This window comes from Heterodontus francisci, chromosome 2 (assembly GCF_036365525.1).
Source record: "Heterodontus francisci isolate sHetFra1 chromosome 2, sHetFra1.hap1, whole genome shotgun sequence".
Taxonomy (NCBI): domain Eukaryota; kingdom Metazoa; phylum Chordata; class Chondrichthyes; order Heterodontiformes; family Heterodontidae; genus Heterodontus; species Heterodontus francisci.
The window spans coordinates 23,410,401-23,429,361 of NC_090372.1; the positions used below are offsets into that span (position 1 = coordinate 23,410,401).

Below are 18,961 nucleotides of genomic sequence, written 5' to 3' on the forward strand. Positions count from 1 at the left end.
ACCTAGAATGCGAGCTCCTCCACCTTCAACACCTGGTGATCAAAAGTCCATTGTGGGTTGAATGTCAGGGAATGGCTGCTTTGTCCTTCCAAACACTGTCTGTTAATATGCAAATGTCTTTTCCAGCCATGGCTGATCTGTTTAAAAAGTCTTCTCCATTAACAGTTTAAAATCAATGTTCATGACAAAATTAATGTACCTCATTCTTGGCAGATGAGGGCCAAGCATAGGATGGATTCAATGGGCAAAATGGCCTCTTTCTGTGTCGTAAATGACTCTAATGTAGTGTTGGATCAATTCTATTGCAATTTTGTTGAACAATCTCCTTCCAATTATTTGTTTCAGTTGTTTCTTCATTCCATCTAATTATATACCTGGCTTCTGGTCTCAGGTAATTGAGTCCCAGACGATAACTCTGTGGTCACTTTTGTGTTCACTGATCTACACTGGTTCCTGATCCTGCTACGCCTCGATTTTAAAATTTTCATTCTTGTTTGCAAATTCATCCATAGTCTCACATTTCCTTATCTCTGTTTACTCCTCCAGCCTTACAACACTCTAAAATTTCCACATTCCTCCAGGCTGGCCTCTTGCACACCCCAGTTTTCACTCCTCTACCATTGGCAGCATGCCTTCAGCTGCCTAAACCCTAAACTCTGGAATCACTTTCCTAAACTTCTCTGCCTCTCTATTTCTCTCTCTCTCTCTTCCTTTGAGACTCTCCTTAAAACCTATCTCTCTGGTCACCTATGAGGATTGGTTTCAAATTTTGTTTGATAACGCTACTATGAAGGGTGTTGTGACATTTTACTTAATCAAAGGCACTATATAAATTCAAGTTTTTATTCCCTGGGGTACTTTGACCTTCATATATTGTACATTTCCTAGGCCATTAACAAATATTAGAGCAAGATGAGCCTCATCTCTCAAGACTTACAAAAGCAAAAACACTCCAGATGCTAGAAATCTGAAATAAAAAAAGAAAATGCTGGAAATGCTCATCAGGTCAGGCAGCATTTCTGGAGAAACAGAGTTAATGTTTAAAGTTGATGACCATTCATTGTAAATCAGATAAATAATCGCAGTTTTCAGTTAATCCCATCACGCCCTGTGCTCTACATTGACTCCCCATTCCTGAACATGTCGATGTTAAAATTATCATCCTTGTGCTCAAATTCCGCCATCACCTCATTCCTCTCCATCTTAGTAACCTCCTCCAGTCTATAGTCTTCTGAGGGCAGCACAGTGGCGCAGTGGTTAGCACCGCAGCCTCACAGCTCCAGCGATCCGGGTTCAATTCTGGGTACTGCCTGTGTGGAGTTTGCAAGTTCTCCCTGTGTTTGTGTGGGTTTCCTCCGGATGCTCCGGTTTCCTTCCCACATGCCAAAGACTTGCTGGTTGATAGGTTAATTGGCCATTATAAATTGCCCCTAGTATAGGTAGGTGGTAGGGAAATATAGGGACAGGTGGGGATGTGGTAGGAATATGGAATTAATGTAGGATTAGTATAAATGGGTGGTTGATGGTCGGCACAGACTCGGTGGGCCGAAGGGCCTGTTTCAGTGCTGTATATCTAAATCAAACTCTGTGTTTCTCCAACTCTGGCCTCCTGTGCAACCCCCTGTGCAATTGTCCCACCATTGGCAGCCCTGCCTTCAGTTGTCTGGGCCCTAAACTCTGGAATTCCTTCCCTTCATCTCACCACCTCTCTCTCCTCCTTTAAGATGCCTTTTAAGATCTACCTCTTTGTCCAAGCTTTTGGCCACTTGTCCTATTGTCTCATTCTTTGGCTTTGAATTTTTTGGCTGATTACACTCCTGTGAAACTCCTTGAGACATTTTACTTGGCTAAAGCTATAGCATAATGCAAGTTATTGCTGTTGATTGCCCAATTGGGCTAGATCACACAGCTGCTTTCAATGCCTCTGGTAGTTTGCTTCCTTCAGGAAATTAAGTAATTGGCGTAGAATAGACGACAGGATAATGTTAAGTGATCGTGAAACGCATCATTAAGTTCCAAAAAGGGTGGCATCCTTGCTTGCATGCCAAAGTGCATTAGAGAACTTCAAAATAAGTTCTGGTAATTCTAAAGGAAAAATTTCACAATGCATTATTTCAAAGATTGCAAGCGCAAAGTTATGAAGCCACACCCAATCAAAATACACCTGCAATAATGCTGCTGCGCTGTTCAAGGTTGTGATGGAGGAAGCAATAATCAGCCAAGGACCAGAAAATCTGTTTTTAGTTGTTTATCGAGAATTAAATTTTGGGCCGGCTACTCTTCTTCGAAATAGTGTTGTGGAATCTTTTGTCTCCACTTGACAGAGCCTTGGTTCTGTGTCTCATCTGAAAGACAGCACCTCTAATCGCACAGCACTCCCTCAAATATTGCACTGGACTGTCAACCCAAATTAAGTGCTCAAGTCTCTGCAGTGGGACAATGAACCCAAAATCTTCTGATCCACTGAGACAAGGCTAACCCCAAACTGAAGTAGTTTTCTTTTTAGTTACCGCGACTGCACAGTAATTTTCACATAGCTGAAAAAATAAGAAACCCAATGTCTTTCACAATTCCCTGCATGTTCTGAACCCCATATTGACAGGCTTTCTGCTTGGTGGAAATAAAATTGCGCACAGATGTTAAAATGGTTGTTTGAGTGTGCTTTTTGCTATACTTTTGAACTTACAACCGGCTCTGTCATAGATACATCCTGGAAGAGACGAGTAGTTACTGTAAGCAGCAAGGAGGAAATAAGATGAGACGGGATAACTCATGGGCACGGACGTACAATTTTGCAGTGTAATAGAGAATGCGCAATTAAATATTGCATCTAAGAATAACAATTACCTCAGAATTGACATTGCATACTGCTCATATTTATGAACAACTTTACCCTGTAATTTATGTAGTGACATAGCAGGTACGGACAAGAGAGTTCATTTAAGCAAATAGGCTACTTGCCAGCAATGCTTACGTCGGAGTGTTCATGATTGTTTTCTTGGCTGGAAAATCATGGAACATCCATGAGTCACATTTAAACTTTAGGAACATATTCCTGTTAATTTTTATAAAAATTGACGTAGTTACTAACAATTTTTTTTCCAAGAATCTAGGCAGTAACAGGTAAGAAAAAACAAAGCACAAAAAAAACAGAAAAGACTTGTATTTATACCCCACCTTTCATGTCCACAAGACTTTCCAAATCACCTTACCATCAATTAAGTATTTTTGACGTGTTGTAATTGTTTCATTTCCAACATTGCAACAGTTAATTTGCGCACAGCAAATGCTTACAAATAGCAGAGATAAATGACCATCAAATGTTTTTTTTTCAGTGATGTTGGTTGAGAGATAAATTGTGACCAGGCCAACAAGAGAACTCCCTCCCTTTTCATCAAATTGTGTAATACTATCTTTTATGTCCGCCTGAGGAGACATACAGGACCTTGATTTCATGTCACCTCCAGCGGTGCAGCACTCCCTCAGTACTGCATCAAAGTGTCAGTCCATATATGTGGTCAAGTCTTGTGTGGGGATTGAACACATGAGCTTTTGACTCAGTGGTAAGAGTGCTACTGAGCCAAGGTAGACATCGAGAAGCCTATAACCATCATCCTGGCTATCATTCTCAAGGTCTTCTGACTACTGCTGAAATATACCACTGTAAGAGAATATATCCCACTAAAAGAAAACCACTATAATGGGGAATCACATACATTGTGGTACTATGTTATTCATCAACTAATACACTCAATCGTTGACTTTCATTTTCTGCAAGGGTGGTTTATTCACTTCCAGAATTTGAGACTTGCCATGTTTAAGGTGAAGAACACTGTTCTACTACCACCTCTTTTTAACCTTAATTATTTTGAATTACTCTTCCCGTTCATCGATTATGTAACACTTCAATTTGGGGTCTGATTCTAAAATAAAAGTCGGGTTATGAGCTCCTAGAGCAATTTAATATCTGATAAAATCTTCGAAGAAAGGGTTGGTTTCTAACAGGTTAGTTGAGCTAAGGATGCATTGTCCCCGAAACATTAATTAGGTGTCACGTTTAAGCAATATCTGGAGATAAATCAATTAATTGAACACAAACAACTCATAATAATACTGGCCCAGGGATTTAACCGCTCACATTAATAATATTGTAATTAAGAAACAAAAGAATATTCTTATGGAAATACGAAATGCTATTAAATTGCCTGCAGCGTTGCCCACGGTCCATTGGTGAATATTAAAAGAACTTGCATTTTATTTCGTGACTCTCAGGATGTGCATAAATTGGTTGTTGTGTTCCCTAAATTGCAGAAGTGCCTTCAAAGGCATTTTCTTCACCATAAAGCGCTTTCGGAGGGCCCGAGGTCGTGAAAGACACAAGTTTGTTTTCTCAAAATTATGTCTAATCGTTCGTAACCAAATACATTAAATAAATCTGAAAAATCTCTCCGTACAACTGACCCCGAGAAAGCTTGAGATGTCGCACAAATGTGACTGTATGCTCCTTATAGAAGTTGGGCAGTTTTATCGAGCCCTCCCTGACCAGTTCATTAACACCTGTCTACACTCCAGTGATCAGACCAATTCCCTGTCTGATCTTCCGTTCCTGACAGCCTGTTTCCCGCTTCTCGGCGGCTCTTTCAGCGCCTTAATCCAACCGTCAATATGGGCCAACTGATGCTACGGAACAAGCTCAGTTAGGCTCCCGTCCGAACTCATCGACGGGTACTGCCTTCTTAGGCTTAGTAATCGACGTTGAGAGCAGTGCAAGTACTTCGATGACCGTGACACTAGTACAAAACGGTGAGCAACCAGCACTGCATTTTGTGGTTCATAATTTACTTTCTATCAGAATAAACTGACAAACAATAGTAAGGGAAAGTGATTAATTCTGCTAGACGCAGGTTCTGTACTTCATTAATCTACGCGGTGCAAGGAGCATAATTCAGAGCCTTGCATTATTAAATTATTTTGTATTTACTTTTTGGATTCTCCTCATCCTCTTAGACCCCTACCTATGTTGGGACACTTTCTAAGTGCCGCTAAGATTCGTCGTTAATTGATAACATTGAAACCTAGAGGATAATATCAAAAGGCCTTGGAAAACTATTCACTTGAATTAAATGGAGAGTGAAGTTTCAAATTAGGTGATTAAGACCATCACCGCATTTGCTGCAATAACTTTTAAAGTATATTGCTCACTGGAAAATCGGATAAAAATGGAAGCCTTATATGGTATATTGCAATTGGCCATGGAGTGTTTGATGTTGTCAAGATTGGCAACTGGTTTGGAGATCCTTTTCCTGTTGCCTCCAGATCAACATCTTTGTTATGTTTCATAAAGTTTATAGAATTTCACTTTCTTTCTCAATTTTTGCTAACCTCACCTGAAGGAGTTGATTCCTTGCTAGGGTATAGTTCAATGAACAGAGTCAACTTCCAGTACTGAACCTCAGGATAGTTATATTTGGCTTTGGATGGGGTACAGCGCAGTTTCACCAGAATGATAATTTTAGATTAGATTAGAGATACAGCACTGAAACAGGCCCTTCGGCCCACCGAGTCTGTGCCGACCATCAACCACCCATTTATACTAATCCTACACTAATCCCATATTCCTACCACCTACCTATACTAATGACAATTTATAATGGCCAATTTACCTACCAACCTGCAAGTCTTTTGGCTTGTGGGAGGAAACCGGAGCACCTGGAGAAAACCCACGCAGACACAGGGAGAACTTGCAAACTCCACACAGGCAGTGCCCAGAATCGAACCCGGGTCCCTGGAGCTGTGAGGCTGCAGTGCTAACCACTGCGCCACTGTGCCGCCCACTGTTCACTTAGACATTGGGAAGACAGAAGCCTATTGTTTTCAGCCCACATCACAAACTATGTTCCCTCGCCATTGACTCCACCCCCCTCCTGAAGCGCGCTCTCAGGTTGAACACGGGTTATTTGCAACCTCGGGGCCCTGTTTGTCCTTGAGCTAAGCTTCTAATGCATATCCTCCTCGTCATAAAGATTGTCTACTTCCACCTCCATAATGGCACCAGTCCCTACCCCTGCCTCAGACTGTCTGCTACTGAAAACCTCATCCATGCTTTTGTTACCTCCAGACTCTACTATTCCAATGCTTTACTGGCCGACCATCCATCTTCTGTTCTCCATGAACTTAAGCTGATTGAAAACTCTGCTACCTATGTTCGCTGATCTACATTGTCTCCCAGTCTGGAAACACTGCAATTTTAAAATTCTCATCCTTATGTTTAAATTCCTTAAAGTCATCACCCCTCCCTATCTCTGACCATCTCCAGCCCTTGTGCATCCCCATTCCCTTTGATCCACCATTGGCTACCATGCCTTTATCTACCTAAACTCTAGATTTCCCTTCCTAATCCTCTCCACATCTCTAATTCTCTCTCCTGCTTAAAACCTTCCTCTTTGACGGCGCTTTTAGTCACCTTTCCTAATAACTGTTTCTTTGGCTCTGCGTAAATTATATTTGATTATGTTCTAATGAAGTACCTGTTTATAGACGCAATATAAATGCAAGTTGTCAGGAATTAAGGGGTTAAATTAAAAGTTGCATAAACAGTTTGTATTTCATGGAATTGAGAAGGTTGAGGGATCAAGGCATATAAAATGATAAAGGAATATACTCATTGTTCTCTGTTTGTCTCTCTCCAGCTGCAGTATTTTACTCTATTTTCTCCTTTCTATTGCTTTCTCTCACTCTCTCTCGCTGCAGTAATGCTTCCTGTGGTTCTTCCTCTCTCTAGCTGTAGTAATGCTGTCTGTGTTCTCTCTCTCTCAAGCTGCAGTAGTCCTGCATCTGATCTCTCTCTAGCTGCAGTAATGTCTCCATTCTTTCTCTTGACCTACAGTAATGCTGCCTGTGTTCTCTTACTAACTGCAGTAATGCTGTGTTCTGTCTCTCTAGCTCCAGTAATGTTGTCTCTGCTCTCTCACCAGGTGCATTAATGCTGTCTGTGCTTTCTCTAGCTGCAGTAATGCTGCCTGTGTTCTTTCTCTCTAGCTGCAGTATGTTGTTTCCGTTCTCTCTCTAGCTGCAGTAATATTGTTTGTTCCCTGTCTAGCTGCAGTAATATTGTCTCTGTTCTCTCTCTGTAGCTGCAGTAATGCTGTCTGTTTTCTCTCTATAGCTGTAGTAATGCTGTCTGTTCTCTCTATAGCTGTAGTAATGCTGTCTGTTCTCTCTATAGCTGTAGTAATGCTGTCTGTTCTCTCTATAGCTGTAGTAATGCTGTCTGTTCTCTCTATAGCTGTAGTAATGCTGTCTGTTCTCTCTATAGCTGCAGTAATGCTGTCTGTTCTCTCTATTGCTGCAGTAATGCTGTCTGTTCTCTCTATTGCTGCAGTAATGCTGTCTGTTCTCTCTATTGCTGCAGTAATGCTGTCTGTTCTCTCTATTGCTGCAGTAATGCTGTCTGTTCTCTCTATTGCTGCAGTAATGTCTGTTCTCTTTCTATTGCTGCAGTAATGCTGTCTGTTCTCTTTCTATTGCTGCAGTAATGCTCTCCTCTCTCTAGCTGCAGTAATGCTGTCTGTTCTCTCTAGCTGCAGTAATGCTGTCTCTGTTCTCTATCTCTAGCTGTGGTAATGCTGTCTCTGTTCTTTATAGCTGTAGCAATATTGTCTCTGTTCTCTCTCTAGCTGCAGTAATGCTGTCTGTTCTCTTTCTATTGCTGCAGTAATGCTGTCTGTTCTTTATAGCTGCAGTAATATTGTCTCTGTTCTCTCTCTCTATAGCTGCAGTAATATTGTCTCTGTTCTCTCTCTCTATAGCTGCAGTAATATTGTCTCTATTCTCTCTATAGCTGCAGTAATATTGTCTTTGTTCTCTCTCTCTATAGCTGCAGTAATATTGTCTCTGTTCTCTCTCTCTATAGCTGCAGTAATATTGTCTCTGTTCTCTCTCTCTATAGCTGCAGTAATATTGGCTCTGTTCTCTCTCTCTGTAGCTGCAGTAATATTGTCTCTGTTCTCTCTCTCTATAGCTGCAGTAATATTGTCTCTGTTCTCTCTCTCTATAGCTGCAGTAATATTGTCTCTGTTCTCTCTCTCTATAGCTGCAGTAATATTGTCTCTGTTCTCTCTCTCTATAGCTGCAGTAATATTGTCTCTGTTCTCTCTCTATAGCTGCAGTAATATTGGCTCTGTTCTCTCTCTCTATAGCTGCAGTAATATTGGCTCTGTTCTCTCTCTCTATAGCTGCAGTAATATTGTCTCTGTTCTCTCTATAGCTGCAGTAATATTGTCTCTGTTCTCTCTATAGCTGCAGTAATATTGTCTCTGTTCTCTCTCTCTATAGCTGCAGTAATGCTGTCTGTTCTTTCTCTATAGCTGTAGCAATATTGTCTCTGTTCTCTCTATAGCTGCAGTAATATTGTCTCTGTTCTCTCTCTATAGCTGCAGTAATATTGTCTCTGTTCTCTCTCTCTATAGCTGCAGTAATATTGTCTCTGTTCTCTCTCTCTATAGCTGCAGTAATATTGTCTCTGTTCTCTCTCTCTATAGCTGCAGTAATATTGTCTCTGTTCTCTCTCTCTATAGCTGCAGTAATGCTGTCTGTTCTTTCTCTATAGCTGTAGCAATATTGTCTCTGTTCTCTCTCGAGCTGCAGTAAAGCTGTCTCTGTTCGCTCTCCTCCAGCTGTGGACAAGTGTCATTGGGCGGAGTTTACTGCACGACGCCCCGCCCCTTTGGGCTGTGAGTGACAGGAGGCAGTGCGCCTGCGTAGTGAAGTCGGGTTTGAAAGGATGGCGCTGATGGTAACAGAGGAATGGATCCGACAGAAAGTGGAGCTGAAGGAGCAGCGGCTGGGTAAGGGCGACGGTCCGGGGTATGGTGCGGCGAATTGCGGCTTGGATCAGGGACATCAAACGGAGAGCCGAGTGGCCTGAGACTGGACCAGGGTAATTTATAGCCCCAGGGTCGTGGTCGAGCTCTTGCTGCCAGCACTCTCCCCAAATCGCCTCTTGTGTTCCCTCCAACAACTGGACCCCACTTCCAGGCCCTAAATACCTGTTCTTCGCAGTTACTGAGGAGCAGAGTTTAGTTTTAGAACTCTATTGTCGTTGTCACTGGATACCTCCATTCTGCATACAAAATCAATTAAATAAATCACTGAGTAAAACGCTAGCTAGTTCTAAAAAGAAAGACTTGCATTTATATAGCACCTTTCACGACCACCCGAGGACCTGAAGCGCTTTACAGCCAATGAAGTACTTCTGTAGTGTAGTCATTGTTGTAACGAGGAAAAGTAGCAGCCAGTTTGTGCACAGCAAACTCCCACAAACAGCAATGTGATAATGACCAGTTAATCTGTTTTTGTGATATTGATTGAGGGATAAATATTTTCCAGCACACTGGCAATAACTCCCCTGCCCCTCTTCAGAATAGTGCTGTGGAATCTTTAACGTCTACTTGAGAGGGCAGATAGGGCCTCGTTTTAATGGCACATCCGAAAGGTGGTCCCTCTGACAGTGCAGGACTTGCTGATATTCCTGTGCAGTAGTGAGCCTTGAAGTGGGACTTATACCCAAAACATTGTGACTCAGGCTTGAGTGCTACCAACTGAGCCATGGCTGACACCAGTGTTGGCCTAGTTTTCTGTGCTCGATTGGACTGTACTGACACAGGAAGAGTACAAATCTGTCCATCTTACAGCAGTTTGAAACTTTTGGTGTGTTGGTGAGATCATCTGAAGCTGAAGTTCTGCGCTGCTGAAGGTGTGTAGTGTCTCAGCTGTCAGTTCAAGATGATGAACCCACTACAGTACAGGCTGATGGTGAAGGGATGTAAGTGTTACTCTAGATGTTTGCACATAGGCTTGCATGTTAGATAAACGTACAGCTATGCACACATACACACGCTGGAATTTTTCGTTGAGCGGGAGGCCCCGTCCACCGGCCGAAAAGTCCGTGGCGAGCCCACCTCCACTGGGCTTGGGGAGCATGACTGGGATTTTTCGCTCCCAGGCCTTTAATTGGTCTTGGGTGGGACTTCCACCTCCTTGAGACAGGCAGTCTTGCCTGATGACAAACACAGAGCAGATGTGATTAGTGCTCCATCTTTGCACGGTTCTTCAAATTACCTCTTCCCTTCCCTTTAAGACCCTCCTTAAAATCTACCTCTTTGAATCTTTTGGCCACCTATCCTAATATCTCTTTGTATCTCAGTATCAGATATTGTTTATTAACATTGCTGTGAAGTGCCTTGGGGTTTTTTATGATGTTAAAGGTGTTGCATAAATGCAAGTTTTGTTATAATGGCACCAACACTATAATTCAGTACCAACCCTTGTATGGATATTATCTCCTTAACACAGCAACAGAACTAATATTTGAGTGTTTGATGGGAACAGTAACAGTGACTACATTACAAAAGTATTTTGGGCCATAAAGCACTTTGGGATGTCACAAAGCCATTAAAGGTGCTATATGGATGCAAATCGTTTTATTTCTTTATAGTTAAGCAGCTGTGACTAGTTTTGTCTGACATACAGCTAATATAGTGTGTGCATACTGTGTTATTGCTGGATGTTACACAAGATTCATGTTTTAATATGACCCATGGGATGATTTCTGTGCTACTTTCATCTGTTGTCAGATAGTTAGGATAAATCTGATTTTAAAAATGGTGTCAGCTTGCTGGTAGGATGCTGTTGTACAGTGATATTGGTGACCAATGCCTGTAACTGGTTGCATGCAATCAGACCTTATGTGCCAGTCTTGGCTCAGTGTTGGCACTCTTTCCCCCTCAGTCAGAAGGTTGTGTGTTCAAGTCCTATTGCAGAGACTTGATCACATAATCTAGATGGCACTTCAGTGCACCACTAATAACCACTGGATTGTCAGAGGTGCCATATTTTGGATAAGCTGTTAAACTGAGGCTCTGACTGCCCTTTCAGGTGGATATAAAAGATGCCAAGGCTCCATTAGGAGAAGAGCAGTAGAGATCTCTGGGCCCTGGCCAATATTTATCGTTCAACCAACGTCATTAAGATCAGATTTCTGGCCATTATCTCATTGCTGTTTTGGGAACTTGACTGTGACAAATTTGGCTGCACTACATAGTAGTGACCATGCTTCAAAAGTACTTAATTGACTGTAAAACACTTTGGGACATCCCGAGGTTGTGAAAGGTGCTATATAAATGCAAGTCCTTTCTTTTTCAATGGGAAATATATTCTGTAATGGTTTTTTTATTATTTCAATGTTTTAGTTCACAAGCCAGTTAAATCAAAATAAAATACTGGAATGGCTTTCATTTGAAATATCAACACGTGGGTTGCTGGTAGAATGGACAATTCTAATCTCTCAAAATGCCAAGCTTTTGGGAAACTCTTAACTTTAACAACTCCACTCATAAAGTCAGATCTTTTAAACTTTGTTTCTTTACATAAAGGAAATGGTTATAACATGAGAGACATTCTGTCCTAAGTTACAGTTTGGGATACTCAGCTTTACATGTGGACTAAGTTCTGAACTCCATGGATAAACCTAGAATTCATTTCCACTGTTGCATCTCTATGGGACAAAGCTGACCATTTCATACAAGTTACTCAGATCAGACTTTGTAAGATCAAGTTCTGAAAATGGTATGTTGTCTTGCGAACTTGATCTTTTATTTTTTTGTAAGTTACAGCTCTTTGAGAATCTCGTATCTTTAGGCTTCTGTATTACTAAACCTGTAGTTGTAGTCTGTATCTATTGACCTGTGTGGTGGTTTTTACCTTTCTGCGCATCCTGTGTTTATTTTCCAATAATCAGTAAGACAGCAGTATCTGTTTTTATGGTAGAAGACACAAAAAACATTATGGAAATAGTGTGGAACTAAGATACTAGTTAGTGAAAATGAGAAACTTAGGGATACTATTATTGGTACTGGAGCATTCAGAAGTCCTAGATCTGATGGCTTGCATCCTCATGTTTTAAACGAGGTAGCTACAGAAATAGTGGATGCATTGTTTTTGATCTTTCGGAATTCTAAAGTATTGTTTGGAAGGTATAAAATGTAACCTCACTATTCAAGAAAAGAGAGAGAGAGGAAAAAGGGAGCCATTGGCCAATTAGCCTGACATCAGTATGAGGGAAAATGCTAGAATCTATCATTAGGGACGTAGCAACAAAGTACTTGGAGAATCAGAATATGATTAGGCAGAGTCAACATGGACTTATGAAAGGGAAATCTATTATTGAGGTTCCAGCTAGCAGGGTAGATGAGGGGGAGCCAGTGGATGTAGTGTATTTGGATTTTCAAAAGTGTTTGAAAAGGTATTGCACACAAGATTATTACACACAATTAGGGCACGTGGAATTGGGGCTAATATATTAACAAGGATTGAGGATCGGTTAATGGAGAGAAAACAGAGTGTGGAAATAAACAAGTTATCTGGCAGGCTGTAATTAGTGGGGTACCTCAAGGATCAGTGCTTAGGCCTCTGCTATTTCCAATCTATGTCAATGACTTGGACGAGGGTATCAAGTCTAATGTATCCAGGTTTGCCGACGGCACAAAGTTAGGTGAGAAAGTAAGCTGTGAAGAGGACACAAATAGGCTGCAAAGTGAGTGGGCACAAGCTTAGCAGATGAAATATAATGAGTGGAAGTGTGAAATTATCCACTTTGGGAGGAAAAATAACAAGTATTTTTAAATGGTGAGAGACTGGGAAATCGGGATATTCAGAGGGACCTGGATGTCATTGTGCATGAATCACGAAGTTAACATTCAGGGGCAGCAAGCAATTAAGAAAACAACCGGTATGTTAGCCTTTATTACAAAAGGATTGGATTATAATAGTGAAGAAGTCTTACCACAGTTGTGCAGGGTCTTGGTGAGAGCACACCTAGATTCTGTGTACAGTTTTGGTCTCCTTACCTAAGGAAGGTTATACTAGCCTTGGACGGAATGCAACAAAGGACTGAATCCCTGGAATGAGGGGATTGCCCTATGTGGAGAGAATGAGTAAACTGGGCCTTTATTTCCTAGAATTTAGAAGAATGAGAGGTGATCTCATTGAAACATATAAAATTCTTAAGGGGCTTGATAGGGTGGATGCTGGGAAGATGTTTCTCCTGGCTGGGCTGTCTGGAACTCTGGGGTCACAGCCTCCGAATAAGGTGTTGGCCATTTAGGACTTAGAGGAGAAATTACTTCACTCAGACCTTTGGAATTTTCTACCCAAGAGGGCTGCTCAGTCATTGAATATATTCAAGATCGAGATTGATAGATTTTTGGATACTAAGGGATATGGGGATAGTGCGGGAAGGTGGAATTGACGTAGAAGATTAGCTGTGATCATATTGAATGGCGGAGCAGGCTCGAAGGACTGAATGGCCTACCTCGGTTCCTGTTATTTTCTTATGGAACAATTTACATTTATATAACACCTTTAACATGAAAAATGTACTTTTGGTATTTTTTGGAGAGTGGAAAAAAAAATAAACAGAGATAGGTATGAACAATGAGTCGCACTGAGAATGTTTAATGAGACAATCAAAAATAGTTTTTTTAATGGTGGAGGGAAGAATTTGTAGGGAATGCTACCAAAGCAGTTATGTCTCTGCAATCAATGATTGGGCAAAGGGAGAGTTGGGATGCATAAAAGCTCAGAGCTGGAATACCGAAGAGTATGGGATGAATTATAAGAGTGGAGGTCAGCATGGAGGCCGAGTGGGTGGAGGCTGCAGGGGCGGTTGTGCAGACCGGGTAGGCTGAAGCTGTGGAAGTTGGGTGGGTGAGTGGGACTTAGTGTGGCATAGCACATGGACAACCTAGTTTTGGACAAAGAGTTAATACTGGGTGGGAGTTTGAGGGCAGCAGGGAGAACACTGGCAAATTCAGGTATAAAAGTCAGGGAAGTGCACTGTCCACATCACTGGGACAGTGGGAGCATAGTTGTGGAAATAGAGGTTGCTGACAGGATGTGGAATTTGAAGCTCAGCTCAGGGTTGAACAGGATGGCAATATTTTACATTGTGATTAGAAAATAATTGTTAAACCTGGCCAGGCTCACCCATGGTGTGTGGCATGTACTGATTTGCAAGCTTTGGTCCATTGGACGCTGAGGTCTGTTAATGAAAAGTCTTTCAGCCTTGAATGGATAACACAGCATTGGGAGCAAGCCTGGAGTGTAATTATTTTGGTGCAGGTAAAAATGAAATGTTGATTTGAAAAAAATAAAATTAATTCTGCTTTGGAATGGAAAAGAGAATTAATCTGAATACCCAAGGGAGAAACAGTTAAGAATATGTCAATGACAGAAAATGAATACTTGCAATCGGTTCCTTTGGTGTGCAAAGTTCAAACCAACTGCCAGTAGACTGTTCACAATCAGAATTCCATAAAAATTGTTTCCTTAGCAAATCTATAACAAAAGTAATCTCAAGATAAATGGAATGCAAAAAACTTTCCCCTCTGAAATAAAATCTTGGACCAGAAGTGTTACGGACAATAGAATATGAATTTAAACTGTGAGCTAGTGTTCAGACTTCCCAGGGATGAATTCTGACATTTAAAATGTAGAATGTGATGAGCATAGCTTGAAAGATGGATGGAAGGGTGTTCCGGGTGGAGTGGTAGGTTGTTCAACAACACTACAGTAGAAGACCTGTATAATGCCTTTAAAGCCACAATGCTGAATGTGCAACATAAATGCAAACCTAGGATTAACAGGCATAGGCTGTGTGACCCTAATTGAATCAGAGGTGAAATGAGGAAAATGACCTGCACAAATTCTGAATGGAGAACGTCAAACGGCCAGCTGGAGTGGATAGAGAAACATGCAGAGCTAAGTTGAAAGAGTGGTTAAAGGGGCAAAGAGAATGCTGGAAAAGATCACGACAAAACTTAATGGTAATAAGCTCTTTCAGTGCTATAACAGTAAAAACGTAGACTGACGAGCTGAGATCCTAAAAGATGGTAACAGGCTGAAACTGAATGAAGATAGTAGTGTACTCAATAATTACTTTGTTCAAGTATTCAGTGGGGAATTCCCTCTCTAAATAGCAATAATCCAAGTCAAATTCATAACATTGACATAGATGAAAGGGAAATTCTGAATGGACTAAAGTTATTTGAAACAGTACATTCCGGTTGATGGATAATATTTATTCAATTACTTAAAGCCCAGGGAAGAGATACATGGGATGAAAACATTTGCAATGCAGTTATTTCTTTGCTTTAACTAATCTGACATTATTCAGAGATTAGATTAGATTAGAGATACAGCACTGAAACAGGCCCTTCGGCCCACCGAGTCTGTGCCGACCATCAACCACCCAGTTATACTAATCCTACACTAATCCCATATTCCTACCCAACATCCCCACCTGACCCTATATTTCCCTACCACCTACCTATACTAGTGACAATTTATAAAGGCCAATTTACCTACCAACCTGCAAGTCTTTTGGCTTGTGGGAGGAAACCGGAGCACCCGGAGAAAACCCACGCAGACACAGGGAGAACTTGCAAACTCCACACAGATTGAAAGTGATTTTAGTTGACTTGATACTCAGTGTCCTATCACCACAGAGTAGCAATCAATAAAGCAAATAGAATGCCGAGCTACATAGCCAGTACAATAGAGTTGAAGTTGGAGGAAGTCATGCTGAAATTGTGGCGAATGCAAGATAATTAAGGATGAGCAGGACTGTTCAACACATCTTGATTCATCCAAGTAGAGAGATACTAATGTCACCAAATGATCACGTCCAGTTTTTCTTTCATAATTCCAGACTTTTTGCCTCCACAACTTTCTGGAAATTATTCTGCATGTTGCCGTCTCGGTGTGAAGAAAAATTTCCTGATACCAGTTGCAAAAATACACTTCTCTCGTTTGAACCTGTGTCCTCTAGTTCTACTCCCGCAGTTTACTTTTAAAGTAATACTTTGGGTTAATTTTTTCAGTACTCTTAATAACCTTATATATCTCCCAGAAGATGGGATTTTATTATATATTTTATAATATTCAGACTGGCCTGTTTCTGTGCTGTATAACTCTATGATTAAGATCACCTCTTGGTTGTCACCTTTTCAAGCTGAAAAGCCCAAGTTTTTTTTTGTCATATCTGAGTCCTGACTGTAGGGATCTCCCTCATGACTCTTCTCGACAGCTGTCACAAGCACCTAAATGTGTCTCTTGCTTCTTGGTGATCAGAACCAGCAGTTCTAGGTGCAGTCTGACAAGACCACTATCCTGCTTGATCATTAACTCCTCTATTGTAGTGTTCCACTCTGTGGGCTAACATCCAATTGGTTTTGTTGATTGTTGCTTTGTATTACTTGGTCATGTTTAGCATTGAGTCTACTAAAATTTCTCAGACTCTTTTTTTCAAATTCACCTACAGCTATTTTAACACCCTTTTTGGAGTGTGTCATAATTTTTCCTTTCTTCGTTTAGAGATTAAAGAAGACATAAAGGCATTTAAGTTTTAAAAAAAAGGGAGTTAATTGCTAAACATTTTAAGGTTGAATGGGGTGAGATAATAAACTAATCAAACTTTGAGAGGATAAGACACCTGGTCCAGATGGAATGCATCTGTGCATATTAAAAGAAGTGAGGGATGATATAGCAGAAGCACATACATAAGATTGCTTAGAAAAGGGAATAGTGCCAGAAGATTGTCAGACAGCTGGAGCTATTCCTGTATTTAAAAAGGGAAATAGAACAAGGTGAGGGAACCAAAGACCAGTTAGCTTAATGTCAGTGGTAGGAAGCTCATAGAAGTGGTGGTGAGCTTCCTTCTTGAACTGCTGCAGTCATTGGGGTTTAGGTACACCTACAGTGTTGTTAGGAAGGGAGTTCGAGAATTTTGACCGAGTGACAGTGAAGGAACGGCGATATAGTTCCAAGTCAAGAGAGTGTGCAGCTTGGAGGGGAACTTACAGATGGTGGTGTTCCCTTGCATCTGCTGCCCTTATCCTTCTAGATGGTCCAAGTTGTGGGTTTGGAAGGTGCTGTCGAAGGAGCCTTGGTGAGTTGCTGCAGTGCATCTTGTAGATGGTACACACTGCTGCCACTGTACGTCGGTGGTGAAGGGAGTGAATGTGGATGGGGTCCCAATCAAGTGGGCTGCTTTGTCTTGGCTGGTGTCGTGCTTCTTGAGTGTTGTTGGAGCTACACCCATCCAGGCAAGTGGAGAGTATTCAATCATACTCCTGACTTGTGCCTTGTAGATGATGGGCAGGTTTTGGGGGGGTGAGGAGGTGAGTTACTCACCGTAGGATTCCTCGCCTCTGACCTTCCACTGTTTGGCATGCAGGTAGTCTTGTGTGGTTTCATTGGGCTGATACTCACTTTTAGGTATGCCCTCCTGCACTCTTCATTGAACCAGGGCTGGTCCCCCTGGCTTGATGGTAATGGTAGAGTGGGGAATATGATGGCTCACAATGCCCCATGGATGTCCAGTTTTGAGTTGCTAGATCTGTTCAAGATCTATCCCATTTAACACGGTGGTAGTGCCACACAACACTATGGTGGGTAACAGCAATGTGAAGATGGGTCTTCGTCTCCACAAGGACTGTGTGGTGGTCACTCCTACCAATATTGTCATGGATAGATGCATCTGCAACAGGTAAATTGGTGAGGATGAGGTCGAGTAGGTTTTTCCCTCCTGTTGGTTCCCTCACCACCTGCCGCAGACCCAGTCTCGCAGCTATGTCCTTTCGGACTAAGGCAGCTCGGTCATTAATGGTGCTACCAAGCCATTTTTTGTGAAGGACATTGAAGTCCCCCACCGAGAGTGCATTCTGTGCCCTTGCTACTCTTATTGCTTCTTCCGGTTGGTGTTCAACATGGAGGAGCACTGATTCATCAGCCGGGGTGGGGGGCAGCGGTAGGCGGTAATCAGCAGGAGATTTCCGTGCCCATGTTTGACCTGATGCCATGAGACTTCATGGGGTCTAGAGTTAATGTTGAGGACTCCCAGGGCAACTCCGTCCCTACGGTATACCACTGTGCCGCCAAATCTGGTGTGTCTGTTTTGCCGGTGGGGCAGGATGTAGCTAGGGGTGGTGATGGTGTCAGGGACATTGTCTGTAAGGTATGATTCGGTGAGTATGACTATGTCAGGCTGTTGCTTGACTAGTCTGTGGGACAGCTCCTCAATTTTGGCACAAGCCCCCAAATGTTAGTATGGAGGACGTTATAGGGTTGACAGGGCTGGGTTTGCTCCTGTTGGTTCTACCTTCTCCTATGATTCAGTGTCAACTTTTGTCTGATTATATTCCTCTGAAGCCCCTTGGGATGTATTATCATGTTAAACGAGCTGTATAAATGCAAGTATTGTAGGTTTTTAATGTAAATTAAAGCAATGGGCTCTGAGCCCCCCACCCCCACTATTCAGCACTCTGTCCCACAAATTTACATAACTCAGAATCACATTGTTACCGTGCAGAAGGAGGCCATTTGGCCCATCGTGCCTGAACCAGCTCTCCATATGAGCAATTCACCTAGTGCCACATCCTTGCCTTCTCCCAGTAACCCTGCACATTCTTCCTTTTCGTATAACAGTCTAATTCCCTTTTCCTCCAACAGGTACTCATTTCTTCCCCTTCAATTAATTTCTTGTCAATTCCTTTATCCTGAATCTCCACAGCTTTGAATTTAACGAACAGCCTTGCGTGTGGAACTTTATCCGCTTTATCAAAAACCTTCTAGAAGTGAAGATCCACGACAACACTGGGCTTTTCACAGTCTACTTGGGTTGTCGCTTCTTCAGAGAAGTAGAAGTTAGTTAGGCAACATCGCCATGTTCTGAATTTATGCTGACTGTTTCAGGTTGTTGTTGATTAGGTTTACTCCTGATGATTAATTCATTTACATAAAACAAAGGTAGGACTAATAGGTGCATAGTTTCCTGGATTAGTTTTGTCCCTTTTTAAGGATGGGCATACATTAGCATATTGATGCATCACCAATTTGTACTGAC

The 18,961-nt window shown here is 41.8% G+C and overlaps 1 protein-coding gene across 3 annotated transcripts in view; it reads left to right on the forward strand.

The window, feature by feature from the left end:
• The window catches only part of cep72 (centrosomal protein 72), a 234,410-nt gene that overhangs the window by 84,835 nt on the left and 130,614 nt on the right, over nucleotides 1–18,961 (forward strand). Inside the window, exons 1-2 of one of the 3 annotated variants that reach the window (XM_068055501.1) lie at nucleotides 4,623–4,803; nucleotides 8,676–8,846. The exons of the other annotated variants lie outside the window; for them this stretch is intronic. Coding sequence (XP_067911602.1) covers nucleotides 8,783–8,846 — 64 coding nt within the window. The 5' untranslated portion in view covers nucleotides 4,623–4,803; nucleotides 8,676–8,782. Of the gene's footprint in view, nucleotides 1–4,622; nucleotides 4,804–8,675; nucleotides 8,847–18,961 lie in introns of those variants that run through there. 3 annotated transcript variants of the gene reach the window in all.